This window comes from Argiope bruennichi, chromosome X1, assembly GCF_947563725.1.
Source record: "Argiope bruennichi chromosome X1, qqArgBrue1.1, whole genome shotgun sequence".
Lineage (NCBI taxonomy): Eukaryota > Metazoa > Arthropoda > Arachnida > Araneae > Araneidae > Argiope > Argiope bruennichi.
The window spans coordinates 69,424,842-69,438,542 of record NC_079162.1 but is presented as its reverse complement, the minus strand read 5'-3'; the positions used below and the strand labels follow the sequence as shown (position 1 = coordinate 69,438,542).

At 28.1% G+C, this 13,701-nt stretch overlaps 1 protein-coding gene across 1 annotated transcript in view; it reads left to right on the top strand.

The window, feature by feature from the left end:
• Positions 1–1,355: 1,355 nt before the first annotated feature.
• The window catches only part of LOC129959265 (uncharacterized), a 49,971-nt gene continuing 37,625 nt past the window's right edge, over positions 1,356–13,701 (top strand). The window contains exons 1-3 of the mRNA XM_056072088.1: positions 1,356–1,418; positions 1,937–1,992; positions 8,594–8,661. Of these exons, the coding sequence (XP_055928063.1) occupies positions 1,958–1,992; positions 8,594–8,661 (103 nt within the window). The 5' untranslated portion in view covers positions 1,356–1,418; positions 1,937–1,957. The remainder of the gene's footprint in view (positions 1,419–1,936; positions 1,993–8,593; positions 8,662–13,701) is intronic.

Below are 13,701 nucleotides of genomic sequence, written 5' to 3'. Positions count from 1 at the left end.
TTGAGTTGCAATCTAACAATCATCTCAAGCAGTTGTTTCTAAATATGCAAAAGTTAGAGTTTTACAAATCTTTATGGAAAGTAAATTTTCCAAATTTAATATCTCACGCGAAGAAAATCAGAGCTATGTTTGCTTCATCTTATATATGTGAACAAGTGTTTTCATCTATGAACCTTAGAAAGAATAATTTCAGCAGTAGACTGGCAGATGAGCATTTAGCCTCGTTCCTTAGAATCAGTACATCTCACTTCGAACCTCAATATAAGGAACTTTTAAAAATAAAATAGAATTTCATTCATCTCTTTAACATATTTAAATTGTAGTACTTGTATATTGTTTTTCTAATTTTCAAAAATTTATCTTGGCCCACCACTTTTTTTTTTTTTTCGATTTTTGGTTCGCTAATGAAAAAGTTTGCCCATCCCTGCCCTAGATCATCAAATCCGCATGTTACCAGCATAAAAAAAGAAAAGAAAAAAAAATTAAGAATGTGCTTTCACTTAAACAACAATTATAGTTAAAACTCCATTTATTATTTTTTTAATTAATTTTTTACAGTTTCCAACAATTCTCGGACTCTATATTTTTGCGATTTTCACCTACTAAACGTTGTTTGGGACCCTATGTTGTATGGTGATTCTTTATCTTCTTGATGCCTATTATCCCTCCTATGATTTTGTCGGTCGAATTCGGCAACACCCTGTATATCAAATATTAAAGCATTTCATAATTAATTTTGTTTTTGTTTTAATGAGACTATATTCTTATAAATAGTTTTGCATGTTATGCATGCCATATGTTCCGATACTTTGAATAATTGAACATGTTAGACAAGTATTTTTAAAAAATTCTTATAACAAGATTAAAAATAATCTCGAGAATTATTTAACAGCAATAAATAAAATGTGTAGTTTTTAAAAATTATTTATAAATTCATTCTGCCAAATATTATTAAATATCAGTTGAAGGGAAAATTTATATATTAAGTGACAAACCGCTGATTATACGAAGAACAGAATGACACACAACCGCGAAAAAGGTATGAAACTGAACACAAATCTATCAAAATAAAAAAATGCTTTGGAGTAATTCCTATTAACAGAAGGGAGGCTATACATATATTTTCGAATTTCAGAGGTTTCAGCATTACTAATCTGTTGGAATACATAAAGGGAAAAAAATAAATAAATAAATAAAATTATATATATATATATATATATATAAAGCAATTTTTGCCAACACTTCTTTTTTTTCTCCATAAAATCTATTTCCGCAAACCCGTTTTCGGATCCTGGTCCCGGAACTCATCGGTCTTTTCAAGACCTGCCAAAACCGTTCACTTAGTCACTAGAGGTCTTCGGAACCGTCGCTGAGTGAACGCATAACGAGACATCCTTATTCAAATTTAAATTAGGAAGGTAAGAAATTTTCAATTTCCTATTAGCATTATGTAAAAAAATTACTTTTTTATTTATCTTCCATAAAATGCTGAAAACTTATTTCCGCATATCTATTATAAAATAAGAATTTAATATCATTAAAAAAGATATTACAGTTTTTAATTTCGATTCCGGTTGGCGATATCTTAATAGATATTCTAAATATCTCTAAGGGAAAAATAATTATATTTTAGTCATCTTCCATAAAATGCTGCATGATTAATTCACTATTGAATGATAGAAAACAGAGAAATAATGTCAGACAAAGAAGTAATTAAAATAAAATTAATCGATTATAAATATGTAAACAAACTGTATTGGAACAAGCAAAAATATTGTTCAATATCTTTAATTATATACAGTAAAGCATTATTAATTATTAATAAGACATTATTATTTTAATATTTATAACAAATTTAAGCAATATTAAAATACTTTATATGTGAGTTTCTTTTTTAAAAAAATATTGAGATCTATATTGATGTTGCTTTTCACAGTGCTAAACAACTGGAAATCAGATGGCACCTAAGAAAAGAAAATCGGATTCATCCAGGTATTTAATGTCATTCTGTTTGCATTATTTCAATTTAATATTGATATAAATATTTTGTATGGGCAACAAAGTACCATTTATACATCTTTCAAGGGACTGATGTAAAACATCATAATAAAAAATGGTATAGTTAAAAATTTCAATGAATAATTTTGATTACTACAAATTTAATACAATTAAAGTATATTTATGTGGGAATAATGATTTTTAAGTTATTCTTAGAACTAGCATATTACTATATAATATTAAAAACGATAATTATTTAACTCTTTAAAACGCCCCCTTTTTTAGTCATGGTATATTAAAATATTTTAGGACTAATATTGGTTTAAGAAAAGTAATTCATTTAGCTTAATAGATAAATTTAATTTGCTTAATTAATTATTTTGGTTAATTAATCATTAGGACACACCATTTTGTGTGAGATAAACAATTAAAGCTTCTAAATTTTTATTTTATTGAAAAATCTGTCAGAACTTTTGCCAACCTATATAATTTGACACAAATATTGATGAATTAGTGGTAAGCATGTTTCCCACACCACCAGAAAGGGTTAAAGTTATACAATTATCATAAAAGCGAGAAAAAGCAATATTTATAGTATATTTTGTGTCTTAATTACACATTTCTTTTTTTATATAAAGTTTTGTGCATGCATGTAGGCATTCAATTAAAAAAATTTCTTTAACATGTTGAAGAAATTGATTAAATATGTAACTAATGTTGTAAATATTAAACAGAACATTTAGAATCAAACAGCGTTCATTGCACCATTTTTACAAAATAAATAAGTTCAGTTTTTCAGTGGAGTTTATAAAATCTGTGCAGGAAGATGGAATAATTTTTCATTCTCTCTCTCACCTCTAATTCGTGCCAAATAAATTGACTTCTATTAATTCATTAAAAATTCCAACACCCCATGAATTAAGAAGTAATGATTGAGACAAAAAATGTGCAAATTTTAAGAATAGGAAATCTGACAAAGTTGATTATTTGAAATAAGAAAAATAAAGTAGTTTTCTATTACATTGCTTATCAATGAATCCGGACTGTGATGGAATATCAAAAACAAGAAATTTATAAACAATATTTTATGGTCTATATTTTCTATTTTCCACATCAATCTCCAGGCACAAAAATATCAACTTTGATATGTAGTATCAAAATTATTAATCTCTACCAGTTTTTGGGCTTAATTAGTTAACGGGAGGAATACATTCTTAATTTTCTTCATTATTCAACACAAAACACATTATAAAGTAAATGTTACTACAGTAGAATACTCCTGCTAGCTTGATTTCATAACCTCCTAAATATCATCTGATGATAAAAAGAAATTTTGAAAATATATGACTTGAAATTCAATTAAAAAAATCAGTTTTAATATATATATATATATATATATGTATGTATATTCAAGTCAAAAAAATTTACTAAAAAAAGATTATAATTGAAACAAAATATATTTAAAATAGTTACTTATAAGGTAAAAGATGAAAAGTCTTCATGCTATAGCGCAATAAATTTTGTTACACAAGCTTTGAAAAAGGTCATCCAAATCACAGTGGGATTGAGGTATTGGTGGCATTATTACATACAACTTTGATAATTTTTTTTCACAAATTTATGCATGTAATGAATTCATAAGCTATTTGTTTCGGTGTTTGTCCTTGTCTGGCCAAGAATGTGAAGTTTATATTGCATTAAAGGAAGCTGCAGTATTTATTAGAATTTTTCTAACATTTAATCTGACATTGTTTTCAAAATAAGATTCAATGGAATTAATCTCTTCATTAGTATATTAATTCAAATTTTCACTATTGTAACGAATGAAGAATTAATCACTGTTGTCTTTAAATTTTAAGGGCAGATAATTTTTTAATAAATAAATATGATGAAACAAAAAGACTGCAATAGAATTTTTGCGATTATTTATGATTTTAAAATGTATCTATGTAAATAAAAGAGAAGCTTTTAAATAGTTTGAACAGTTTAGAGTTGGAATAGACTGAACACATTTTTCTCAAACATTGCTTATAAATATTATGAAGCATAAGGACATTATTTATTAGAGAAGATTTAGGAAAAATTGATGAAATGGTTAATTTTTATGAGTTAAAAATATTGTTACCATACATGGTACAGATTAATTTATCTTTAGTCTCGTCTTTCCATTTTAATGAAAATATTTTATGTTTCAAAACTGTTTATTTGCCTATGAGATGCTACTCACAATACTTTATTAAATTTTGTTTCATTCTTAAAAATTATCAATGATTTCTGTAAAAATTAATTTTAGCAGGTTTTAAGGTACCAGGCTTTGGTATTGCCCTTATTTTTATAACACACTATGAAATTTAAAATTCAATATTTTGAATAATAATAGAATATTTTTCTCTGGCTTTTAACAATGAAAAAAAAACCCTATGAAACTGAGTATTTGATGAAACAGTGAAAGCAATTTGAATTTCATTATAACAATGAAATATATTAATCCTCTTGCTGTGTATCCCGAGATTTCCATGGTCAACGTAGAAGTAGCAAAATTTGCGCAACCGATGATTTTCATGGTTTTGAGCCTATTTTTATTTAAAGAATTACACAGCAAGACAATTAATGAAAATGTAGAAAAAATATACATTTTTAAAGGAAAGCTAAAAATCTGGGGGAAATTTGCCAAAATAAGTAGGTAATATTAATTTTTTTTTATTTAAGTGTTAAAAGCAGTTTTCTATAATTATCAAAAAATCTGTTAGAAACCTAAATACTCATGGCATTCTCCACCTTGCACAGAAGATATGTATAGCATAAAAACATTCGCTGTTTTGTTCATTTAATAAAAAATGTTGCAAGAAACTTTTTTGATATACTTTCTGTGGGAGCGAGGCTTACATTGTCTTATGTTATTAAATATAAACAATGCCAGTCTTGTGACAGAGCGGATTTGAATTAAACATAGTTTTGAATGCAAGTAATTTAGTAAATAAATTTTTATAAAAATTCAAAGAAAACATGAATATGAATGTAAAATATAGAAGAATTTTATACTGATATAAATTAAAACTTATTTTATGCTACCCGACATACCTAGTGTTATTAGAAATTATATAATTTCATGAAATTTTTAGTGAAGTAACAAACATCTGATTGCAATCTTTCCCCTTCAGTTTCTTGATTTGAGGAAAATTTAGCAAAACCAATGTTACAATTATCACACATTAAATCAATTCTCTATAGTTATATAGCATATATTTTATATTGGAGAAAAAATATATTTATACTCTGTTCCACCCTAACTTGGCAGTAGAGTATATTCTAGGCATGCCGAATCACAGTCGTTGTCAGGGGAACTGGGTTACTGTAAACTACATTGTTACTAGAAATGCAGATTGCTGGCGAAACTTTATCTCGCAAATTTTTCGCCAAATAGTAAATATTTATTTACTTTATTATCATTTTAAATCAGAGAATTAATTTTTTTCCTTATTTTGTCCAATATTATTGATACATTATTTTAATAAATTATTAAAATTATTTCATTTCGTTTCACCGTTTTCCAAAAGAAAATCCCAAATCTTTCAGTATTCTGTAAAGCATAATTCGGCTAATGTTTTTCGAAAAGATATCTGTATCATCGTTCACATCTTTTAAAACTTTATCTAATGTTGGGATCTCATTTCTCCGAAAAAAAGCATGGATTTTTCGTCAAATACAGGATAATGTAAAATCATCATATTAAATATGATGATTTTACATTATCCTGTATTTGACGAAAAATCCATGCTTTAAGTCTTTCCATGGTTACTTAAAGGACTGGATGCCTTTATTTCTTTTCTCAAACGGAAAACTGTTCTTAGCGAAACACTTGTAAGATGCGAAACTTTATCGACGATTTGGTTCATAGAATCTTGAGGGTTTTCTTCTCGGAATCGAGAATAAATATTTAATATGTTTCTGCGTGCTGCACTTTTTGTTGGTTTCAATCGGCGTGCACAGAGCAGTCTGTGATAACACTTTTTCAGACATTTTAGCAGTGAATAGAAATGATGAATTGAATAAATATTCAACAATCGAAACTAATAACTACTAATGTGATTAACAGTATCAAAAATATCAGCTGGTAAAAAAGCAAGAATAAAAATGTACGAGTTTTGATAATAACGGTTGTGAACTGAATGAAGCAAAGTTGGCGGAAACGTACAAGAAACACGCGCCAAATATTTGACCTTGATGACCAGTTCTAGTCAAAGTGGAATTCATTATGTCAATCGCTTGGTTTTATTCGTTCGCTTTATTTACAAAATACTTAACAGATAAGCACTTTTAACTTGAGAATAATTTTAAATAATTTCTAATAAAAAAAGGATTTCTGTAATTTATGATATTATTTGATAAATTTCTACGCATTTTTGCTATTTTAAAGTCAAAATGGATGGGGAACTCTTTTCCAACGCGGAGCGTCACATTTTCTGCCTTTTACAATATTGCCAAGTTACGGTGAAATAGAGTATGGTATTATCAGTCCACAGTATATTAATATACATACAAATACAGTACCAGACTGGGTCAGAAAATAGTTGTTATGAAAAATCAAATGAACAACAACAAAAAAAAAAAAAGTAAGTACTGAGGTTATTGCTGGAAAATAGGTATTAGTAACAGGTGCTTTAAAAAAAATAACATTTAAAGTCTGTTGAAATGAAAAAATAATAGTTCAATGATGATCAGCTACTTCTTTTATGAATCCAAAAGGTGATAATAGAGTTAATATGCTTAATTAAAACAACCACATTCTTATTTTTATAAAATGGCACAAAGAAACAGAGAGGTATAATATTTATAAAAATATTTTATGTTGCTGGTATCTTAAATTTTATTATAATTATGAAATGTAATTTTATAAAAAGACCACTATTCTAGTTCATTGAATTTCTCAAACCATATTCTGTTTGACATTAAATACGAAAAATAGGAACAATCTCGTTTAATTTATTCCAGGTGAAAGCCACAAGTGCAAATGAAAAAACTTAAAATATATGAAATACTAAATGGATTTATTTTCTCAGTGAAAATTCTAATAACTTATAAAAAGTGGTATTTTTGTTAAAATGTAATCTAACATAAAAAGGCTATGTAAAAGAAAAAGAATAACTGAACATTATATGCGTAACATTTAATATAAAAATATCATTCTTGAAAACAGTTGATAAAACCATCATGTCTTCATTGATAAACTCAAATGCAAAGCACAATGATTTTCAATAATTCTTCAACAGGAGAGAACCCACTAACCTCTTGTTATTGAATCAACTATGTACTAAAAAGCTTGAGGAAATGATTTTCTTTTTATGCACAATAATACAAGGGCACACAAAACTCAGCAAATAGAAAATATTTCAGATATCAAGCAGATTTCTCAAATAACTATACTACTAATAATAATACAGCTAAATAACAGAAATGTGCACCTTTTTCTGAGGCTCCACCACATTTGAAGTCATAGCTAAGTCAAGAATGACATTTATTGCCACAAGGTATGAGTAAGAATCTCATTTCCAAAATGCAGCTGCGCAAAGTTGCTACAATCTTTATCATTTGGATGATTTGATTTTTTAAAAAAAATTTATAAAGGACACAAACAGATGAGATTGAGTTAAAAGACTTTCTGTCCTGTTCTATATTTAAGCTTCAATTTTTTTAGAGCAGATACTGAGTAAAAAATAGATTATCATGTATACATTTTTTATCAACTTTATTTCCAAACTTTCTCTTTTTCTATGATGAATTCAGATTCGATATTAATATTCAATAGTACTATTCATGATAAAAAAATTGTTATAATGAACATCAATATAAGAAAGGCATGTTTGTCATTTCTATACATGGTTAGTATACCAAATATTACTAAATATTTCATTATCATAACATATTTTTGTTTAATAATAGTTATATGTGTAACTGCATAAGTAGTAATGCTTCCTAAAATTTAATAATATTTCACTTCGATTTGCTTTTTTAAATTACCTCTATTATTGCTGATGTGCTTCAAATACTGAAATTTAAATATCACACAAAATCAAATTTCATAATCATTGATTTTTTTCATATAAAAATTTTTTAGATTTTAATAGTTAGTAAATAATAATTTCTTATATAAATTTAATCATTTTTATTATTGTATTATATAAGAAAGTTATAAACTTGATCATTTTTATTTTTATTATTGTTTATTATCAGTGATAGCAACAAAAGTTTTTTTTAATAATTCCTAAAACAGAGAACAGAAAGAAAGAAAAAATCACTTTATTACTGATAATAGCAATGAATGATATAATACACACAAACAAACTAAACTGCTTAGATTTTTAAATGACTCTTGAAAAACAACATACAGGAAAACATGCGATTTATGATAATTAAATCTTAAGTACAAATGCTATTTTTTTCCAAAATATGATTTTTAAAGGAAAATTTTAAATTTCTTCTATAATGAATTTAAGTATTCTATTATCCAGTCCGATGCACATTCTATACGAATTTATGGATTAATTAGAGCTATATAAGAAATACTAAATAATATAAAATGTGCATTTTTTTATAGGAATCAATCAAAAAATGTGAAAAGGACGAGAAAATTCAAGGAAAAATCTTCGGAAGTAAAAACTTCTGGTAAGTTCAAAAAAATTTATTATTATTTTAATGTCCTAATTTTCATCTAAAAATTAACAATTTGCTTATAATATTCAATCTAATTTAACACAACTTTATCTTTTTTAAATATTTTTTTTTTTAGTTAAGTGATATTTAGATGATATTAAATCAATAAACTAGAATTAGTGTGTAAAATATTTAAAAAAATATAAACTATTTAAAAGTTATTAACATCAAAATACATTTATACTTGAATTAATAAATAGTTTTAAAGAATTCTATAATTAACATCATATTGGAAGAGGAATATTTGTTTCTATTAACCTAATACTAGGTGTATAATTTAACAATAAAAATAACTTGTATTAATTTATTTTATACCATGAAATACTTTTCGAGTATTCGAATTATTTAAGAGGAAATTGAACTAAAGTATTACCATATCATCTAAGATTAATATAACAATACTTGATAATTTAAAATTTTTTGAAAATTTTACTTAAAAAAATCATTTTGAATTTTAGTGAAATAATCAACAACTGTAACTTACGGTTTAACTTAAAATCTATATGCAGAACTTAAGACTTCATGATTCATATATAAGAAAATATATTTGTTAACCCATTCCTATTAAAATATTAACACATTTCTCTAATTACAGATATTTTTAAATAATACTTGCACTTCTTTGAATCCTTCATTTTTTTTTCATAAATATATTTTTTAACACGGTTTAAAAACAAAAGATTCAATGCATAATTTCCACACACACACACACACACACAAAAAAAAAAAAAAAAACCCGCGCTAAAATGACACCTAAATTTTTGAGTAAACAGTTAAAGTAGCAGTTAATTTCAAAGTTTGAGCTTTATATTCCTGCAGGGCCAATAAATTCTAGTATTATGATAAAGTTTGTCCTTTTGTTATAACTACAGACATCTACTTTATTTAAAAATTCTTTTGCAGAAAACTCGACCTCTTATTTTCAATGAAGATTTCAGAGTTAATTTCAATTTTCGTTTTAATAATTGTTTCGTGGAAATAAAATTTCTTAAAAATAAATTTTTTAAATAAAAGAAAGCCATTAAATAGAGAACTAATAAAATAGATCTCGTATGATAAACAAGAAACTTAAAATTTACAAAAACTTAACAAATTTAAAATTACAACAAACTCAAAATTTATTAGTTATCCGAAGGGCTCCAATAGCTTACATTGTCAGATACGAGAATAAATGTTCACCATTTTCTTTAGTCAAGTTAACTTATAAAAAAAACCAAAACAAGCTTAAATTACAAAAGCTTTTGCCGCTCAAAACAAAACTAAAAGAAAATAATACTATGCTAGTTAAGTGGCTACATATATAGGTGATTGTACTTAACATACTTCAACCTTTTGATTACACAAATTTTATCAAAACAATTTTTTAACTATGCTAAAATTTAACCTTAAAGTCCATTAACGTTCCCTTAAAAGTCAATTTTTGAAAGCTCAAAGTCCTTAAATCTCAAACGGCAACTTTTTAGCTCGCCCACTTCTGGCAATTATCTCCTTTAATATCTCTTGAAGAATTGTAGGGATTTATTTTCCCTGTGTGACATCTGTCTTTTTAGGACTTACTTCGGATTCTGGTTCTATTTCTAATGAATATAAGAGTTGAATCAGTCTTAGAACCTCTTCATTCGATGCCCTAACTTTAACTAGTCTGACGTTATTATCCCCCCCCCCCTGGATACAACATGACTATTCGTCCCAAAGGCCAAAATACTCTCTTCTTATCTTCGTTTTCGATTAAAACTATGTCAACAACTTTTAATTCAAAAGATGAATTTTCATTTGTTTGCTTGAGAATGAAATATCCAAGATATTCTACTCTAAAACGTTTTCTCAACTCTTCTCGAAGTTTTTGCTGATATCGTAATGTTCTTGTTAAATTTATCTTGTCTGTATGGTCAAGGTCTGGCACACCAACTTCTGGAATTTCTTGCAGGAACATTGCAGGGAGTATTGGTTTTAACTCTTTTGAATCTTCCGATGCATCAGTTGACGGTCCCGAATTAACTATAACTTCACATTCGCAAAGTAAACTCAGTATCTCTTCATAAGTTAGTGAGGCATTCTTCAAGACTTTTCTTAGTATTTTCTTAACGATTTCTATTAAACGTTCCCAGAAACCACCCCACCAGCAAGCAGAGGGTGGATTGAACTTCCACGCAATTCTTCTATTAGCTGCTTCACTTTCAATCATTTTCCAATCAATAGCTTTAAGAAGATTATTAGGTCCTGTGCAGTTCATGCCATTATGGCTATAAATTACTTGAGGACGTCCACATCTTTCAATGAATCTTTGTAAACTTAAGAGAAAGCAATCAGTAAATAGAGAAGTTATCAGTTCCAGATAAATAGCTCCGAATACAGTGCAGGTATATAAAACAAACAACGCTTTTGTCCCATCTTTAAGAAGAAGAGGGCCTGTTAAGTCTACTCCTACGACTCTGTCTTCTGGGAATGTCACAGAAACTGTTCTCATTGCTTTCGCGCTGTGTCATCTACAAACAATGCATCTAGAAATAGCTCATCTTATTGTTTTTCTTTCGTTTATGACCCAACATTTCTATCATAGATTCGTTAATAGTGGATGAAGTCCCACATGATGTAAAATCAATTGATGTTCTAGGATGATTAATTTAACTAATTTATGTATATTTAGAAATAAAATTGGATACTTAAAGTTTTCTAAATCTTTCTTCTCTGTCAATTTTGTCTTGACTCGCAAAATTCTTCTTTCATCTTTAAACATACATGGATTAACTTTTTGATATCCTTAGATGAAAAAAAGTCTAGTTGTATCAGTTTTATTATTCAATTTTATGCTCTTTCTAGCTCACGAACCTTAAGCTCTACATGTTCTCTTTTCTTTCGTGACTTTTCTACGAACCTGTACATCCACCCGATCATTCTTAAAATTTTGGTGTACTTTGAAAAGTAGCTGAAAACTCTTGAAGAAAATTCATTGACATGACTTAATACCGTTACTATTGCCTTGCGCCTTTCAGAATCAACAATCTTTGTCATCAGTTGGAGTAGAATGAGGCCATTCTTTTTCCGACAACTTCAGATACTGATGACCCTTCCACCAACGAGATTCTATTAGTTTCTTCACTGAACAAACTCTTGATGGCACGCCAGCAGAATTCTCAGTGCCTGGTACATGTCGCCACCTTGTTCGGTGTTTAAGATTTCTTATTTCTTTAACTCGATTTTTTACAAACACAGTCCATGCATCGTCGTGACTTATCCAATACAACACTGAAGTTGTCCAATAATATTCTTCAATGCCTTTGATACTTAGAGCCATTTTTACCATATGAGTAAGACGTACACCTATTTTACATGCCTTTAATTCTAGTTTAGGAATTGACATTGCTTTCAGAGGCGCGATTCTTGCTTTTGCAAGCACCAATTGCACTAAAACTTGATTTTCACTTTCACTCCTCAAGAAAATGACTGTTAAATAAGACAATTTAGATGGATCAGAGAGTGTATGAAGGCTAATCGATATACAGTTGTCCATTGACATATATCTTGGAATTTCTACCGATTTCAAACGATGAAGATCTTTGGACCACTTCATAAACTTTTCAGTTACATCTTTTGACAGCCCATCATCCCAACCGAGTTTTGAATTGCAACTTTCCTCAAGAAGTAATTTTGGATAAAATGTTATAGGACAACAAAACCCAGTTGGATCAAAAATTCTTTGTGCAAGAGAAAGTAACTTTCTTCGAGTAAATGGTTCCCTCACTTCAATACTTAAATCAAACTTCACAAAATAAAGTGTCATTTTTACGATTCCACAGCATTCCTAAGACATGAGATGTTCTGGAATTGAGGCATTGAAATCGGTAAATTCCTAATTCAAATTTAGCATTTGCCATAGCTTGTGTAGAAACTTCTATAAAATGCTAAATTTCACTTTCTGCGTCTGATGAACTGACACAGTTATCAACAGAAAACGATCTTAATAACTTTTCTGCGATTTTTTTACGTTCTTTACATGTGTTCTCCAGATGATGCCGAATGACTGCTTCAAGAATAAAAGGACTGTAGGTATTTCCGAAAACTACTCTGCGGTGTCTAAAAACTTGAATTTCTTTACTTGAACTATAATTTCACTACAGAAATAAAAAATAATCCTGTTATTCTTCGGAAATGCTTATCTGTAAAAAAGCCCTTTTTATGTCAGATATAACACCAATTCTTTTTTCTCTCTCCCTTACTAACAATGACGGTATCAATTCTTAGGTGTTAGGTCCTTTTTGAAGGTAATCATTGAGTGAAGGAAAGCCTGTCTTTCCATTTAATGCGTCGAAAACTGGTCTGACCTTAGTTGTTGAATTTTCCTTAAAAATCCCTCTGTGTGGCAAGTAGCAACCAGAATTAGCCAGTTCTTCAAGTGGCACCTTTTCAGTTATATCTTCTTTTAACCACTCCTCGAACACCATATTTTATGCATCATGTTTTCGTTTTAATTTTAATTTAGTTGTTGTCTTTCTAGTCTTCTGTTAGCCATATCTCTACACTCAGTAAGAATTTTGTAATGCACCCATGGTAATTTCACTTCATATCTTCCCTCGTCATATTTTCTTAAATTTGCCATAAAATGATCGTTTAGTGATCTAATCAATTTCACTTCTCAATTTCCATTCAAAGGGATCTTTAATGCCAATGGCTTCTAATTATCAGAGGTTTCAGATTTCTTGATTGTGAATTAAGAGGGAAGTAACTACAGCAGCAATAGAATTTTCACTACTAGTTGTTTGCAATTTTCCCATTAAAACTCATCCGAGCAATGTTTCCATAGCAAAAATGCCTGTTCTTAATTTCTGTATTTTTTTAATATAATTATTTCCAGCAAAGTCTGAGCCTATCAAAAGATCAGTCTGCGAGTTGACACAATCAACATCTGTGATATGAATTCCCTTTTCAGCTAATTTTGATATCCATGATCCTTTCTGTAGACTAGATATAGATCCACAAATATTAGGCTGATCT